Source organism: Juglans regia, chromosome 16 (genome assembly GCF_001411555.2).
Source record: "Juglans regia cultivar Chandler chromosome 16, Walnut 2.0, whole genome shotgun sequence".
Classification (NCBI taxonomy): Eukaryota; Viridiplantae; Streptophyta; class Magnoliopsida; order Fagales; family Juglandaceae; genus Juglans; species Juglans regia.
In genome coordinates, this window is record NC_049916.1 from 26,926,957 (window position 1) to 26,945,631 (window position 18,675).

The 18,675-nt window shown below is 32.5% G+C and overlaps 3 protein-coding genes across 6 annotated transcripts; all 3 read right to left on the reverse strand.

The window, feature by feature from the left end:
* Positions 1-13: 13 nt before the first annotated feature.
* LOC108981268 (metacaspase-1-like) lies at positions 14-3,124 on the reverse strand. Of its 4 annotated transcripts, none has more exons than XM_035686711.1 (6): positions 3,053-3,124; positions 2,048-2,456; positions 1,613-1,946; positions 1,244-1,370; positions 916-1,104; positions 14-366 (listed from the first exon to the last, which is right to left on the reverse strand). In XM_035686711.1, exons 3-6 carry the CDS (start codon positions 1,753-1,755, stop codon positions 307-309), a joined length of 519 nt encoding a protein of 172 aa, XP_035542604.1. In that variant the 5' UTR covers positions 1,756-1,946; positions 2,048-2,456; positions 3,053-3,124; the 3' UTR covers positions 14-306. The 4 variants fall into 4 exon arrangements, with proteins under 4 accessions (XP_035542604.1, XP_035542605.1, XP_035542603.1 ...); XM_035686712.1 differs by having other exon boundaries at positions 2,048-2,223; positions 3,053-3,105; XM_035686710.1 differs by lacking the exon at positions 3,053-3,124 and having other exon boundaries at positions 2,048-2,663.
* A 3,521-nt stretch (positions 3,125-6,645) lies between these two features.
* Positions 6,646-11,110, reverse strand: LOC108981264 (metacaspase-3-like). The gene is made up of 6 exons (XM_018952369.2): positions 10,730-11,110; positions 10,344-10,633; positions 9,066-9,453; positions 8,006-8,141; positions 7,671-7,901; positions 6,646-6,928 (listed from the first exon to the last, which is right to left on the reverse strand). The coding sequence occupies exons 1-6, from the start codon at positions 10,741-10,743 to the stop codon at positions 6,869-6,871; spliced, it is 1,119 nt and encodes a 372-aa protein (XP_018807914.1). The 5' UTR covers positions 10,744-11,110; the 3' UTR covers positions 6,646-6,868.
* Positions 11,111-12,628: 1,518 nt separating this feature from the next.
* LOC109015037 (metacaspase-3-like) lies at positions 12,629-15,183 on the reverse strand. The gene is made up of 5 exons (XM_018997533.2): positions 14,700-15,183; positions 14,053-14,386; positions 13,655-13,766; positions 12,972-13,163; positions 12,629-12,836 (listed from the first exon to the last, which is right to left on the reverse strand). Exons 1-5 carry the CDS (start codon positions 15,169-15,171, stop codon positions 12,777-12,779), a joined length of 1,170 nt encoding a protein of 389 aa, XP_018853078.1. The 5' UTR covers positions 15,172-15,183; the 3' UTR covers positions 12,629-12,776.
* Between the last annotated feature and the right edge of the window lie 3,492 nt (positions 15,184-18,675).

The following is an 18,675-nucleotide window of genomic DNA, read 5'->3' on the forward strand; positions in this document are numbered from 1 at the left end:
TATATATATACATATAACGAGTCATTAATTAGGATCGTATTTGTTACAACGAAATATTGCATATTTAAGATTTATTGAAGAACCATAACAAATTATACATATATAGACTGCAGGCCATGCAGGAAGTATTCCACACCAAGCAGTAGTAATTAATTATAAACGGCTTATTTTGATTATTTATTATATATATTCCTCATTCTGCACACAAAAACTGGCCTTTTGCAAAAAGGCACAGTTATTCCAACCTGTGTTTAATTTGACGATCGTTGCAATGTCGACGGCAAACTCCCATGCATAACGTATGATCTACTGCAAAAACTTCTTTGTGGAAACCTCGAATTTCTGAGACGATGATAGCAGAGGATCCTGCACTCCATGCAATCAGGCCAATATGCATTAATAAACACGTCTGGCAGTGTACTGTGTGCAGGTGATCTATATGTATATAGAAGGCGTGATCGCCATGCGAATATTAATGATGCAGTACCATAAATTATTTCGATCCATATATATATATATATATGTATGTATGTATAGGTTGGTACACGTGATTTAATTCTTAATTTGGTATTTTTTTTAATTCTTACTTATATATATCAATATTATATATCCTGTCCTATATATATATTATATATGCTGAGAACAAATTCAATATTGTGATCATATTCTAACCCTATTTTTCTTTCCTTCTTTTCTTTCTCCTATAATTACTTTTTTGGACTGAGCCTCCGTCGCTGGGTCGTTAAAAACTTCGGCCACTCCATATTTTGGTCGATTGTAACATATAATTTCTAAATAAAAATTGAACATCTGACTATTATTGATCATGCCCAAGAAACCGGGGGGAGAGAGAGAGAGAGAGAGAGAGAGAGAATATCATGTGACCATATATAAGAGGGATCATGATCAGCTAACCTCTAATTTTGTGCGATGAAAAATCCTCTGTAAGAACCTCGAATTGAGGATCATGCTTTTATTGTTAACTTGTTGAATAAAGTCGTGCATTTTGTTGAGTAGAACTTCGTATGTTATTTCAGAATCCTTCCCAACCATTTGGATCAAAATAGAGGTCATTGCACCATTCATTTCCTTTTTCGAGAAAGCCTGCATATGCATGGTAATATATATATATATATATATATATATATATATATAAATGGGTAAATAATTAAGCTGATCCGTCACTTGATCTTGCTGGAAAGTCATCATGAGAATAAATTCTTGAGCAAAGAAATTCTCTTACATTGGTATCGGAAGTCATCTGATCATCTCCACAAGCACTGAGACAAATTGCCAACCCAGTACCGCTTGTACTACTTTTGTCTAGATCTGCTAATTTTGATGGAGGTCTGTTGCTTTTCCAGTCCTTCCTGCAGCAAGTCTCAAGCGAAAATTTAACAATTGTAATTGTGCACAACAAATATTAATGCAATGAGCTAGCTAGGCATGCATTTGCATCCCCCATTACTTTTAAATTATTATTTCTTCGAATTCTATATACATATAAATTTCGGTTGGTGTTCTATCTAGTGTGTGTGTGTGTGTGTCTATATATATATGTAAGATCAGTTTTAGAATATAAATCGTGCGCATATATACTAGTCATGATCACCTCTGTAGGTCGTATGTGTAGTCTAGATCAAGAATGGTTCCACTATGACAAGCATCGACAATTGCATGAAGTGTGACACCCTCCTTGAGCGGCCGAACTATGGTGGAATGTAGCTCGTTATCAAGGATCATCCCCTCTTGCATAAAGTCAACCGGACAGATTGTTTCATCAAACCCATCGAGCTCTTCGTTTGTGACATCATCAGGTTGTCGTAAGCCATGTCCGGAGTAGTAGAACACCAGTAAATCTCCAGACTCTGAACCCTCCACAAGCCATTTTAAGGAGTCTTATATATTCTTCTTAGTTGGAGTAAAATCACTTCCTTCATCTTCTTCTGCATAATTATAATTGTATTTATTATATATGGTTTTAGAAAAAAAAAATTAAATTATTAGGATATTCATGAGACAGGATGAACATCATATATATAAATACCTGTGAGGCCGGGATGCGAATACACTCCCGAGGATAACCAAAGTGTTGAATCAACAAATTTTTCATGTCTCTCACATCATTAATAGTTCCGCTGAGGCTGTATGTCTTATTCCGGTGAGTAACCCCACAAAGAAGTGCTCGCTTCGGCCTTCCGCGGGGTGCCTCTGCAGAAGAAACTGAAGGAGATGGCTTAATATCAAGCGAAGAAGAATAACTTTGGCTGGCTGCAGTACTTGTACCACTACTACTGCTGCTTGATTTCTGCTTATTCTTCTGTAACTCTTTACTAACATTTTTAGATGTCTGAAGATCAGGCTTCGAGTATAGTACTGACTGTATGAAATGCCATTCTAGGTGGCTGCAGCCACCTGACGATGTGCTTATTCTTGTAACGGCATTAGTGCATTCTCTGCAACGAATACTAGTACTTCCCGAGTGCTTGGGCAATAAATACTGTTTATTGCACCTACTGCATGTGCCCGTTCTTTCCATTTGGTGTGCACTATTTCCGGGCCGGGATGAAATATATAACTATGTACATATTGAAGGATTCCGAAGCTGATGAGCTATATATATTTGTGTATATATATAGATCGAGAGCCTTCGTTGAATTTGCTGGTAAAATACATGGAGAAGAGCTGATCTGTGGCAGTAGTGATTGATCATGGAGTAGTCACGTTTTGCCCTTGGCTTATTTTATTATAATTTTTTTTTTCGGGGGGGGGGGCATATAATTTTAGCACATTATATTAATCGACCTACTACTGCAGATTCTATGCTTTTGTAAAATTAATGTCGATCATCTAGCTACACGCATGGCATACCCTCAAAACACCAGATCTAGAACACCGATCACTCATATGCCCATTTAAAAGACTAGCGCGCTATATTTTATTTGCATGCATTCTCAAATTGCAAGGTGGGAAGAAAATTAAGTAGGAGAAGTGGAATATTAGTAGTACTGAGTATTTCATCCACAAACGAAGCTAGCTATATGATACGTACACCAGCTTTCAGTCATGATCTCCACCGAGACATTAAAATCATGGTAAATGCAGCAGCGAGTTCTGGGTCGATCTTGATCTCCTTTTTCGTTTTTCTTCTTCACAAAAAAGAAAAATCACTTAATGAAATGTGATGTTATGATCTTATGGCTTGTGGAAAATCAATAAAGCCAAAGGTGCAATATTCCTTAACGACCAATTAAACACTTGCAATATGAGCGCATCATGTCGTCGTCGCTCTTTTTTTTTTTTTATCTCTTTTCTCTTTATTCTCTCCATGAATTTTACAAAGTAAGAACTTGATGCCTAACCGTCCTTTCAATTATTTATTCACTGGTCTCTTTTTGTTGAATATATAATAATCCCACATCATTTGTGGATAAGATATTAGACATATTTATAAAGAATGAACAATCATTTCTTGTAGAACGATTTTATGATATGAATTATGCCCATAAATGTTTTCACATTTCGATCTGATTCTTCTTCGATCACATATTAATTAATATTGGCAGAACCAAAAGTCTCACAAAAATTACCACAAACTATATATATGGTACCGAAATTATATTAATTTGATCTTAGATTCAATACTTTATTTTTTTTCGTTCGCCGTATTCAAGATCGATTTTACCATCTATATAATTAAGCATCACCTTTACTAATTTTTAAAGCTGTAGTACTCAAAGTATATATGCTAGCTAGCATATAACGCGTGTTTTGTATATTTATTATAAAAACATGCAAATCATGTAGTGTTAACGGAACCAGATAGATTGTCTGGAATTATTTCACATCATGTATTAATTAGTAGTAATTAATATATATATTCGAATTATTTTAATTCTTTATATATTCTGCATGAATGATTCAGCACACAAAAACTGGTTAATTGTAGATTGTAGATCCAGAATACAATATTTATTCCAACTGTGCATTGACACAATTAGCAAGCGATATATATATGATCTATGATCATCGATCATGAAAAGCAGCTTACGCGCACTAGACCACTGTGTTTTAATTTCATGTAGCTTGTTGCAATGACGGCATCTTACTGATCTATATGATTTACAACAAAAATTTCCTTGAGAAAATTAAACTGGGATTTCTTGAGACGATGATGACAGAGGTTCCTGGACTCCATCATGCATTAATCGGCCAAATGCGCGCATTACATGAGGTACTCTTCGCTTTTGTAAAATTAATGTTGAGTATCTGGCAGTACGTACCCTTCAAATTAATTAAATACGTACCAAATCAACACCGACTTTGCAGTATAACTAATTATATGCTTAAAACCCTAGCTAGCTACCTTGGTTATGGTTGACGTGAAAATGGAGGCCGCCATGCATGGGTTTCCACCTACGTACCTATTCTGTTTTTGAGAAAAAATTAATCTGCTGGCCCGTAGCTAGCTAGGGTACCATATATATATATGCTTATTATTTGCATGATCAGCCCATTCAAAAGAATATATATTTGCTCAAATTGCAAGCTGGAAATTAGTAAAGTACAAGATCAAGTGATTATAATATATATATATATATATATATATCATGACCTAATTTAATTAGTGGTAGAATCCATGCATATTCGTGTTATTTAATTATATATATGTCAAATCATCAAATGATCAATTAACTAAACTCTATCGTAAAAATTATATCATGTCAACATATTATTTTACATTTACATATAACAAATATATATATATATATATATATATATATATATAGATTTTCTGGAATTATTCAACTCGAAGTACGTAGTAATTATTTATATAAACATGCATGAGCTTATTTCGATTCTTTATATAACAAATATCATTCTGCACATAAAAACTGCAGGCCGGTCGGTTGCATATATATATAAGCTGGCGGCCGGGTACAGTACTACCTAATTAGTCCAAATGCATGTGCCTTATCGAAACAAGCAATATTATATATTAGCATTGGATTAATGTCCATCATATATCATATTATATATATATATATATTAGGTAAATTATTTAATTGCCTAATATATCAATTTTTACCTTAATTTTGTACGTCTATTCCACTTAATTAAAATTTAATCCCACATGATTAGCGCCTTGTCCATCTAATATCTATTTATAATAATAATATAACAATATTTGTCTTTTATTTTATTTTTTTTATCTAATAATTAATTGCAAGAGGTGATGAATAACTGCCTATTATATATATAATGAGCTTACAACAAACTAATTAACAACCAGGCAACACCTAATTGCAAAATAAAGAGTCTAATTAAGTCCAAATAATTAAGAAAGAAATTAGAAAGATTTTATCGTTCAGTGTGCATGCATAAATTAAGATTACATAATATTAAAAAAAAAAAAAAAGGAGCAAATTAGGCAAATCCAAACCCCATTAATCATGACTTAATTCCACAGGAATTTTGCATGCATGCATGCCTACACCACCGCATGGAACTATATATGCTTTGACTCTCGTTGCGGTACTGAAGGCATATGCATACTCTGGCCTACAGCAAGAATTTCTTTGAGGAAACCTGGAATTTAAGAGACGATGATAGCACAGGTTCCTGCATTCCAAATACATCAAGAAACATTAATATAGCAGCCGGTAGAATGTATATATATATATATATATATAATATTTATCATTAGTACTCATCCACACACACACATGTCACACACACACACACACACACACACACACATATATATATTTATAATGGTTATGGTCATGATTTGAGTGTTTGAGACGTTGAATCTTGAAATATTGTTTCTATAGAAATATTTATATTTCCTGTCCTAAAGTATATTAACTGAGCATGAATTCATGATCGATTAATTAATATATAATATAAATAAATATATATATATATATATATGTGACCGCATCCAATTATTTTTTTTCTCTGATCTTACATATATAATAATAATTTGAAGTACTGAGCCTCCGACGTAATTAATGCAGGCCGGTCGTAAAATATAGTTCCACTAGTACTACATATTTTGGTCCCAATTAATAATAAAATATAATTTTAAATAAAGAAATTGAAAATCTAACTATATATTTCTCAGAATTTTAGACAAAAAGGAGGTTTAATTTTACGGTGTAATTTGTGACCATATTATTAATATAAGAGGGATCAGTAGCCTAACCTCTATTTTTTGGCTTTCCTGATAATCACTTACGATATTGCTACTTCGACCAGACCGGCTGAATGATCTGCGGATCTGTTCTAAGGGTCCTTTTTTAGTATTCCTGCGTACATCATGTAAGTCGTGCATTTGTTTGAGTATATCTTCGTATGTTAACTTTGCAGGCTCCTTTCTAACCATTTCGATCAACTGATAGGTCATTGCTCCCATGATCGACATTTCGGCCTTTCCCTGTCCGTTGGAGTTAGCCTGCATATATATATATATATATATATATATATATATATATGTATAGTAATTTAATATATATATATATATATTAATATTGAAGGAAGAAATAATTGATCTCTAATTACGTACGTACGTACATTGGTAACATATACGTACAACAAACTAATTTAAACAACCAGGTAACATATACCTTGCACAATAAAGACTAGGATAAGTCCAAATAATTAATTAGAAAGGAAACAAATAAGAAAGAAATGAGAAATATTTTATCGTTCGGTGTGCATAAAGATAACATAAATTAGGCAAATCCAAACCCCAATCATGACTTAATTCACAGGACTTTTGTATGCTCCGCCTACACCACCGCAACTATATATGCTTTGACGCTCGTTGCGGTACTGATCGAAGGCATATTATATATACTCCGGCCTACAGCAAGAATTTCTTTGAGGAAACCTGGAATTCAAGAGACGATGATAGCACAGGTTCCTGCAATCCATGCATTCCAAATACATCAAGAAACATGATTAATATAGCAACCGGCCGTAGAATATATATATATATATATATATATATATATATTAAATGATAAACTTATGATTTTTTTGTATAACTATTTTACAATATTTCTATTTCAAATGGAGAGTATATAGTTACATAAAGTTGTAGTTTTTTTTTGTAAAATAATTCTTTAATTTAGATGTAAAATTGTAATTATTTTAATGAAGTGACACAATTATATATGTTGATAATTTGTTGTAAAATAAATTGTAAAAGAGTTATAAGTGTGTGATGATCATTATATATATATATATATATATATATATATATATAATGGTTATGGTGATTTGAGTGTTTGGGGTTGAATTTTGAAATGTTGTTTCTATAGGCAATATTTATATTTCCTGTCCTAAAGTATATAAACTGAGCATAAATTCATGATCGATTAATATATATATATGTGACCATACAATTATTTATTTTTCTCTGATCTTACTTATAATTATAATTTCAAGTACTGAGCCTCCAACGTAATTAATGCAGGGTCGTAAAATTTAGTTCCACTAGTACTACATATTTTGGTCCCAATAAAATATAATTTTTAATAAAGAAAATGAAAATCTCACTATATATTATTCTCAGAATTTTAGACAAAAAGGAGGTTTAATTTTTGGGGGGGTGTAATTTGTGACCATATTATTAATATAAGACTAGGGATCAGTAGCCTAACCTTTATTTCTTGGCTTTCCTGATGAGCATGTACGATGCCACCACGCCCAGTACTGATCTGTTCCAAGGGTGCTTTTTTAGTATTCCTGCGTACATGTAAGTCGTGCATTTGTTTGAGTATATCTTCGTATGTTAACTTTGCAGGCTCCTTTCTAACCATTTCGATCAACTGATAGGTCATTGCTCCCATGGACGTTTCGGCCATGGGATTAGCCTGTCCGCTGGAATTAGCCTGCACACATATATATATATATATATATATATATAGTAATTAATGGTACGAAATATAAATATGGATTAATATTGAAGGAAGAAATTCTCTAATTACGTACGTACATTGCTTTCGCGAGTATTCACATCATCTCTACAAGCACTCAGACAAATTGCCAATCCTCCGTTTGTAGCTTTCTGATCTGCTTTTGATTGATTATCATCAGATTTCTTCTCTATCCAACGCTCCTCAGCCTTAATACTGCATGCAGCTCTCAAGCGAAAACTTAACGTACCATATTTATCTATAATTTAATTATATTAATTATATGCATGTGCAACAATTAATTTGGTATTATTCATAATCATATTTCAAAATATTTACTAATATTAATTTGGTACAAATTCAAATATGTTATATTAATTTCATACATATATAATATTGTTGGTGTTCTGATATTATTGTACGTACGTAGCAGCTAGCACTTTCATGGATATAACTACTGAAATATTAAACCAGCTTTTACAATGAAGCAATTGTACAGTACAACCCTAATTCTAAAATGATCCGCAAATCTTCAGAAAATTAAATTAAATTACAGCAATATTATAATATCCTCTTAAAATCATTAATAACAACAATATGCTTTAATAAACATATGTAAATTTATAAAAAAAAAAAACATATGTAAATTATTAATTATAACAATATCATGATGCATTAATATTAACCACATGTCCTAAAAGCTTAACTTGATGAAAAGAGCTAGATTTAATTATGTAAATTGTATTCTTAACACTCGATCAGTTGCCTCACATATAGATATATTAGACTAATTCTCCTCAATGTATAAGTACCGGATCCAACATGTGAAATATTTAATAAATAGGTTGAAGTGTATAGCCAAGATTTGGATCTCAGAACCTTTACGTACTGTGATACCATCACGTGTAATTTTCGTTTATCTTAAAAGTTTAAGCCTATAAGAAGATATATATTTAATTATATAAATTATATTCCTAATGTCAAAACGTATATAAAAGGAAAATTTTTAGACATCAAAACCAAAAATCCGCATTTAATTTTAGAACCAACATATCATGTCAAGAGATCAGTTATACAAAACAACATGATATATGATATATAATATATATATATATATATATATATATATATTATACGTACCTTTGTTGGTTGTATTCGTACTTTAAATCAAGAATGCTTCCACTATGACAAGCATCCACAATTGCATAAAGTGTGACACCCTCCTTGAGCGGCCGTACAATGGTGGAATTTATGTAGCTATTTGGGATCATACCTTTTCCCGTACAATCAACCAAACAGACATGATCATGAGACGTTTCAGTAGACCTAGTACTATTGACGATCAGCATGTTGTTTTTGGAATGACCATGAGGTACTTCATCATGTCGTACTACGCATTGTACGCAATGTCCAGAAAAGAAGAACACCAACGAGTCTCCAGACTTTGAATCCTTCACAAGCCATTTTAAGGATTTTTCTATATTCTCCTTCGTTGGAATAGTTGATTTATTTTTGTTGTCTTCTTGATCTGCATCATTATTGTATTATAATCTTTTAATCTTTCATTTAATTTGTGAATTTAAAAAATTGAACACTTCCCCCCCCCCCCCAAAAAAAAAAAAAGAGGAAAGTTATCAAAGTAGGCGATTTGATATATAATAAAGTGGATCATGATCATAATATGTCTTAATGCTTTGCAATATGAACGTCCTTATAGCTAGATCTAGAGAAACAACAAATTAAGGGGCCGGAAAGCAGATTGAAGCTGATCATTCAGTCTCTCTCTTCTCTCCAAGACAAGGAATATTATCATAAATCTCTTTTTCCCAGCGATATATCGATATTAATTAAAACAATTAAATTAACCCAAACTTCACATAATGATCAGTCTAATCTTGCACGAAACTGATTTAGATCCTACGTACGGACTTGAGATTTTCTCACTTAATTTATTTTCTAGAAGCTTAATTGTCGGGAATATCCTGTTTTTTTACAGTGTTTTTTTAAAAAAAAAAAGAAAAAAAAAAAGAAAAAGATGGTTCCGGAATCTAACTCCCTCCATGTCGGAAGCTAGCGTTGATTAATCCTATGTCTAGGTTGTGGATCTATGTTGAAGTGAAAGCTAGCCGTACTGTACGTTGTTATCTTTGGATCACGTCGGGCCAAGACGATGATCATATAAATTATAATTAATTTATATATGTTTTTGACAGAAAAAGTACGCGCGTTGCTTTCCCATGCAATATTCATGTAATTTCTCTTGTAATATAGTTAGCTAAATTAATTAGAGCCGTTCTTGTCGACGAATGAAGCTAGATCCATATATGCAGCAGCTTATAATAACATGAAATTACCAAAAAAAAACATTTTTTTAGGTTTTAAATATTAAGATCACGAGACCGAAAAACAATTAATTACCTGTGAGGACGCAAATACACTCCTCAGTATAACCGAAGTGCTTAATCAACATTTCTTTTATTTCCTTCACATCATTGACAGGTCCTTCGAGGCGACTTATTATATTCTCCCCGGCGCCGAGGTAAGTAACCCCACAAAGAAGTGCTCGCTTCCCTCCGGAGGCCGATGCCTCTACAGGAGATGGCCGCTTAATATTTTGCGAAGAAGAATCAGTACTTGGCCGGCTGGCTTCATGAGTAGTACTAGTAATAGTAGTACTGCTTGAATGCTGCTTATTGACCTGATCATCACTGAGGGAGATATAGATATAAGAGATGGGAGGCCGATCTAATGAACAAAGTTAACCACTATTTTGCCTAAAAAAAAAAAACGAAGTTAATACGTACCTAATTGCAGGCATCTCGATCCAATCCTCTCCTCCGAGCTAGCTAGACAGATGGTAAAGGCAACAGCGAGACCGCGTTCTCTCTTCTCCCTTTTTTTTCAGAAAAACTTTCTTAGTAAAACGCGATGTTATAATCTTAATTATGGCTTGTGAAAAACCAATAAAGCCTTATAAGGTGCAATATTCCTTAACCACCAATTGAACACATCTATTATTCTCTCCCTAGCTTTTTACAAAGGTGCATGGAAGAGCTAATTGATGCCCTAACATATGAGCTTTATTTCATCAGTGGCTGATCAAAAAGGATCACCAGCTAGCTTTAGCTGCCTTTTGCTTTATTGCATGTGCATGCATGGTGATCTTCTCGATTCTTCCTCTCGTATTTAACCAAAAGCCTCTACCATTAATATTAACACTGATAAGCTTTGGAAGAAACAGATTTAGAAAAAACTTCGTTTTGTTATACATTGCGCGCGGGGGATCCTCTACCATTTTATCACTGAATACATAATGGCTTCACATCCACAGGTTCTGCAATTTCTTCAAATTAAAAGAGAAGCTTGAGGTTCATCGGTGTGATCAGAACTCATGAGGTATATTTATTTAATAGAAAATGCCTTGTTATAGTTTTAGTAGGAGTTTAAAGTAACTGTACTCTAGCAAGCTAGCTGGCTACACGAGACAGCCGTATGAAAGCATTGCATGCATAGACGGCATATTTTATACAAAGGACATTCTTTCTTTTTCCCCTTTATTCTCTCTGCTTTTTTTTTTCAAAGCAAGAATCTGATGCCCTAATTAACCCTTTATTCAGTGGTCTTCTCGATTTGATTCTTCTTCACGTGTAGGCTGAACCAAAATTCTCGCAAAATTTACCAAAAACTACTGCACTGATCGAAATTATTTTGGTCTTAGATTTTTATTTTCTATCTTTAATTTGGTATTATATATTCAAGATTTTACAGTCTAAGCATCACCTTTATTTTTGAAAAGTGATCAGATACAACATGTGGAATTCTCAAGAAATCACATTATTAGAATATAATAAAAATAATAAAATCTACATCTTCTCATCAATTTAAATTTTTGGGATAAGTGATGATTTCACATGGTATATATTAGAGTAGAGATCCTGAGTTCGAATCATGACTCTATACTCTATCCATTTAATTAAATATTCCACATGTTGAGCTTAATTATTCATCGAGCTAGGGAGAGACTGACCCACACACAAAAGAGAGTGTTATATATAATATAAGGCAAATAATAAAATCTAACTCTTTACATGATCAATTTTATGCTTTGAAACAACTGGTAACACTACAAGAAATCAGGCTTTTTCCATCGCTTAAAATCGTCGCAAATACTCTCAATAATCGTTGCATTTGATCGTTTGCGGCGATTTTTTATTTGCTGCATTTTCGACGTAATAAAAATGTCATTTTTTATCAATTTCAGCGATTAGAGAAAATCGTCACAAAAACTACTATTTTCAGCGATTTTTCTTCGTCGTAAATGTCTAAAAAATCGATAAAAATGACCTTTCCGTTTTCCATCAAAATCGCTGAAATAAATCGCTGGTAATATTCAGACACATATTCTAGTACGTACTACTACTCTCGATCGAAAAGTATGCTTAACCGTGGAAATATTTAGATGAGATTCAATTGATCCAATGCATTAGTATTAGTATGATTGTCCGATTAAAATTAACATCATCTTTTATTTTGAAAAATCTGTATGCGTAAAATTCCACACTTTTATAAAACCAGTAATTATATACGGCTTATTTTGATTCTTTATATAGATATTATATATTCCTCATTCTTCACACAAATTAAAACTGGCAGTAAATTAAAGGTATTACAATTAATATTCCCAGTGTGCAGTGTGACAAATAATTAACAAGCGACATCGATGATCGATATTGATGAAAAGCTTGCACCAGTCTGTGGTTTGATGGAGCATGTAATTGCAATGACCACATGCATATACTCCTTTTTTTTTTGGGTACCCAAATTTTAATGATCATGGCATATATACATGATTTACCGCAAAAATTTCCTCGAGGAAACCTCGAATTCCTGAGACGATGATAGCAGAGGTTCCTGCATGCACCCATGCATTCTAAATTATGCATTAAGAAACACGTAGTACTACTATATATACAGCTGCTAGAATGAATATATATATATATATATATATATATATATATGAGGGATTAATTATAAGCTAATTATTACCTCTATTTTTCTGCAATGAAAAAGTTTCTTTAAGAACCTATTATTGATCAGGAATCTTTTCTTGTTAAACTGTTGGATAAAGCCATGCATTTTGTTGAGTAGAACTTCGTATGTTATTTCAGGTTCCTTCTCAACCATTTGGATCAAAATAGCGGTCATTGCTCCAGTCATTTCCTTTTTGGACGTCAAAGCCTGCACATGATATATATATATATAGTAATGGCAAATTAATTATGATTAGAAGGTTTATGCATGCATGTCTAGTGACGTCGTATTAACAGATCTAGGGGAACAATAGCATATATAAAAGCAGAACGACAAGTACGATTTCAAGAGAAAAATTGATCTGTAAAACATTTAATAAGATCAACCAATTCCATTTGCATGATATATATCTTACTTGTGTTATAGCCACAAAGATATCCTATAAAAGCAAATTGATAAATTGACATAATTTTATATATCATGTAATCCATTAGATTTACTTATAATTATTTATAATAAAAATAATTTTATAATTTAAACGTAACACGTTAAATCACATAAGTTTATAGATTTATTTTTACATGTGAGATTTTGTTGTGGCTAAAGTATTTATCTTTAAATCAGTACAGGTCCGAATATAAATTAAGCGAACATGAGATGAAGGATTATTGAACAAAGAAATCAATTCACTTACGTACATTGGTATCGGCAGCCATCTGATCATCTCCACAAGCACTCAGACAAATTGCCAATCCTCCGCTTGTACCTTTTTCTGCTTTTGAGGGAGGTTTGTTGTCTTTCCAACGCTTACTGCAAATCTCAAGCGAGAATTTAACGTCATTAATTAATTATATTTATATATTAATTGTTTGTTGCAATACAGTCATGTAAGAATTAATTAGGTGCATCATGTGCCATTTTAGGTTGTTTTTGTGATTAATGCATTAATTTGCCAATTAGGTATACATAACTGTCATAGAATTTCAAGTTTAGAATTAATTACCAGCATATTATATATATGTGTATATATATATATAATATCAAGAGAATTAATAAACAAAACATTAAATCACATATTCATGACGTGCGTACGTACTTTTGTAGGTCGTATGTGTACTCTAAATCAAGAACGGTTCCACTATGACAAGCATCCACAATTGCATGAAGTGTGACACCCTCCTTTAGCGGACGCACAATGGTGGAATTTATGTCGTTGTCTACGATCATACCTTGTTCTATAAAATCAACCGGACAGATAGTTTCATCAAACCCATCAAGCTCATCGTTTTTGAAATCAGGTTGTCGTAAGCCATGTCCAGAGAAGAAGAACACCAATGAGTCTCCAGACTCTGAACCCTCCACAAGCCATTTTAAGGAGTCTTCTATATTCTTCTTCGTTGGAGTAGTTAAATCATTTCCGTTCTCTTCTTCTGCGTATGCATGCATAATTGTATTATAATCTTTTGACCAAGATCAGTGTTTTGTGAATTTCAACATTGAACACTTTTTAAGAACATGGCCGACAAGTTATCATCTAGGGAGACTTAATTGTCTGGATCGAGTATCCTGTTTTGTTATATATATATATAGATATGTAATATATAGAAGCCACTTGAAATGTAATACATTACTGTATATGTATGATCGAAGATAGGATTTGGGAAGAAGATCACTAACATTACTTTTTTTTCAAGTATTATGACCACGAATTAAACTGCAGATTAATTAAGAATGATAAATTACCTGTGAGGACGCGAATACACTCCTCAGGATAACCAAAGCGCTGAATCAACAAGTTTTTTATGCTTCTCACATCATTGATAGTTCCGCTGAGGCTGTAATTCTTGTTCCGGTAAGTGACTCCACAAAGAAGTGCTCTCTTTCTTCCGGATATGGCCTCTGCAGGAGATGGCTTATAAATATCTAGGGAAGAAGAATCGCCAGTAATTGGGCTTGCAGTGTTACTAGAAGAACTACTGCTTGATTGCTGCTTATTCTTCTGACGTCCCTTATGATCTTTTCCAGAATTTCTATATGGCAGAAGATTAGGCTTTGAATTTAGTACTGACTCTATGAAACGAAGTCCTAGGCCGCTTCCACTTGACGATCTGCTTATTCTTGTAACGGCATTGCATTCTGTGCAATGAATTGTTTCCGAGGGCTTTGGCATTCGATAAACTTTGTTGCACACAGTGCATGTAGCTGTTCCTTCCATTTGGTGTGTACTATTTTCGGGCCGGAATTCAATATATAACTATGTACATGAAGGACTCTGAAGCTGATCATGAACTCTATATATATATATATATTATCTGTTGCAGAAGTGATCCTAAAGTACTCAGTACTTTTTGCCCTTTGGCAGCTTATATTAATAGAATTGGGCACATATATTATAATCGGTTTAGAGCATTTGTATTGATTTGGTTAAATTTATTTTTAAAATTTAGTCAATATCATATTTTTTTATATTTATTTATTCTATTTAAATTCAACCCCCACGTTAGATTATCCATTCACTATTTATATAATAATAAAATATTATTAATTTAATAATTTTTTTATTTAATTTATTTTTATCACATTTTGTATCTCTACCAGTTAAATGTTAATAATCTCTACCAGTTAAATGTTAATAATAATTATATTCTAATTAAATTAATACTAAAAAATCATATTTTCATAAGTCATTAATGCTAATAAAAAAAATATTTGATTAAATTCATTTAAAATTCTATCTAAATTTTTTAATTACAAACCAAATAGTATTTTTACTTGGAGTGAGAAACTAATATTTTAATATTTTATTTGGAGTGAGGAATTAGTATTTTAATGTTTGGTGAATCAATTGTGGTTCTCTATATTTGGCCAATCACTATAACAAAAGTCTAAATTATTTTAGATTTGCCCAATTCAATGTGGGATGTTTTTGACATCAATTATGTAAATTTTAGCCAACCTCTTTATTTGGCCAAGCCAATGAGGATGCTCTTATAATTACGGAGTGTATACTTTTGTATAATTAATGTCGATTATCCGGCAATAACCTTCAAGAATGCCAGCACATTCATGTCTTTGCAGTATTTATTTATGAAAAATGATAAACACATATAATTTTTTACGATATATTACACAATTATATTTTAAAATGAAGGGTGGTTTAGTAAAATATTTTATAAAAATAACATCACTTTATAAAAATACTCTTATTTTTAAATATGTATTGTGAAATATGTCGTGTGGATATCATTACTCATTAGTACTAGTATTTCATCCAACTTTCATTTGTTTTTTTTTTTTCTTTTCCCCTGAACAGATGGTAATTAAATGCAGCATCGAGTTCTCTCTTGTTCTTTTGTTTTTTTTAGAAAAAAAATAAAAATAAAATCCCTTAGTTATATAATGCGATGTATATATATAAATATCTTATGGCTTGTGAAAAATGAATAAAACCAAAGTGGAATTAATATTCCTTAACCATCATTAAAATTAAACATGACTTGTCGCTCTTTTTTCCTTTTCCCCTCTATTCTCTCCCTTCTTACGAAGCAAGAACTTGATGCCTAACCCTTTATTCAGCGGCTGATCAAAGAAGGAACCCCCTTAACTGCTTTTTGCTTTATTGTGTCCTAACCCTACATATTGGTTCATTAACCAAAAGTTATGATGAAAATATATAATTTGGGTCTTGGATCTTTATTTTGTGTCCTTTCCTATATTCGAGATTTTACTGTCGAACATTGATTTCTATACATTTCGTTAGATTCCCACGATTAAACATCACCTTTTGAAAAAACGAAATGCAACATATATAGGAACTTTTCAAGAGATCTCTCATCTTAGTATTACTCTCGATTAAGCGTACTTATAAGCTGTAGAGTTTTGATGGAATCTAATCGCCCCTGACCATGAAGCATCGCCTTTTGTTTTATAGAATCCATATAAATGTACGTATATGCTAGCTTTAAGCTCTAGATCAATGATTGAGTTCATAGCTAGATCATATAGTGTGGTACTCAAATGATAAAACAGTGGAGGAATATTAGATCCCTTCTTATGTGAGTTACGTTTTTAACTTTTATTCGAAAGAAAATCAGAGAGTTGCACCTATTATCAGTCAGTAATTAATGGGTGGACATGAAGATTCCCAGAACCCTGTCTTTAACCAACACAGCGCGCTGGCAAATAGAGGCTGTCCAAATGAATATATATTCTATCAAATGCAAGGCTATATATAAACATTTGCAATGGAACCGTACGTTTAAGAGATCATCTGAAACATTTTCATTGGACACTGATATTTTTCTGCAAATTTGTTTCTGCTGATGTAGCCACTAACCATGCATACCCCTTATAATTTGACCATTATGCTTTACAACGAACTTGCAACTGTTTTTTGTCCTATATATGAAATTGTAGACGTAAATTTTGGAATTAGTTATCTGGAAGAAGAATTTGGAAAACATCTTTATACTTACTGAAGCCAATTTTTCAATGACATTCAAGAAACTAGTCTTGTAGCATCACGGGCATCTCCTATAGCCATGAGCCTTTTGCTTACAGATGCTGCTGTTTTTTGCCTAATGAGTTCATTATTTACCGAAAAAAAAAAGAAAAAAAAAAAAGAGGAAAGACAGATTAAAGCTACATCAACAGCTATATGGAAAACCTGGCCTCCAGTTCTTTCTCTTCATCAAAACTACCATCACCTGAACTGCCAGCAACTAGGAAACCACACAGGCATAATCCAACCCAGAAAGCCTAATCTTGCTGCTATAACTAATATTTTAATCACAGCCAATATAAGCATCTTTCTCATCCACCATTCTGCTGCCAAAATTGAATAAGAGAAAATTAGCATCAACAACACTGTCTGTAGTTCTACCACAAAAAGAACTGGTAACATTAACGCTGATAAGCTTGGCAGAAACAGATTCAGAAGAAAATTCAACCAAAACAAATTAGACGAGTTGCATATATAAATTCTTCAAGCTGGTAGCATATCCTTCATTCAAGCAGTGTACTTAAAGTCAGACAATATATATGTACAAAAACTCTATATCGAGTTACTTTCATATACTCTTTGCATACTCTACTAATGTGATTGACCGCGTCACTTTTTTTTTAATATAAAATAACTGTTTTGACCGATGATTACATAAAAATGACTATATATAGCAGAACTTTATCTAATATGTATCCTTCATTCATATGTATCAGTTTAAACTCCTATGGGTTCTATCCACAGTTTCTGCTATTTCTTCAAAAGAGAAGCCCAAGGTTTATCAGTGTCAGAACTGATTATAAGCATTTCAAATTAGAGGACTTTTCTTCGCATATTGGGGCGAGGTACACAATTAATCAATAGAAAGTGCTTTTCTAGTTTTAGTAGGAGTTTAAACTCTAGCAAGGCTACACGAGCAGCCATATGAAAGCAGTGCAGAGATACATTAACAAAGAAGGGCTAACGTGAACTTTCTACAATTGTTCGCACTCAATTCTCGTTGTTTAGTAGATAACTAATAAAAATACCATTTTTTCTGTTAAGTTGGACAGGAATTTCATGTTTAAAGAACAAATAAATAAACCAATAGAAACTAACCCAAATCTAAATATAGTCTCATCCCAGGGAAATAGAGATTACCCCACATTATGGAAAGCTTATACCCAGACAGGTTACAAAAGGGCACTATCAGAGACGATGGGAATTCAATGGTGAGCC

Coding starts and splice junctions, on each gene's coding strand:
- LOC108981268 (XM_018952374.2), bottom strand. CDS start 2,539: ATGGAAAGAACGGGCACATGCAGTAGGTGCAATAAACAGTATTTATTG. Junction 1,947..2,047: donor TTCGCATCCCGGCCTCACAG/GTATTTATATAT, acceptor ATAATTATGCAG/AAGAAGATGAAGGAAGTGAT.
- LOC108981264 (XM_018952369.2), bottom strand. Junction 7,902..8,005: donor TGAATACTCGCGAAAGCAAT/GTACGTACGTAA, acceptor ATATGTGTGCAG/GCTAATTCCAGCGGACAGGC. Junction 6,929..7,670: donor AGGAAAGCCAAGAAATAAAG/GTTAGGCTACTG, acceptor CATGGATTGCAG/GAACCTGTGCTATCATCGTC.
- LOC109015037 (XM_018997533.2), bottom strand. CDS start 15,171: ATGGAAGGAACAGCTACATGCACTGTGTGCAACAAAGTTTATCGAATG. Junction 13,767..14,052: donor TACACATACGACCTACAAAA/GTACGTACGCAC, acceptor TGAGATTTGCAG/TAAGCGTTGGAAAGACAACA. Junction 13,164..13,654: donor AGATGGCTGCCGATACCAAT/GTACGTAAGTGA, acceptor TATCATGTGCAG/GCTTTGACGTCCAAAAAGGA.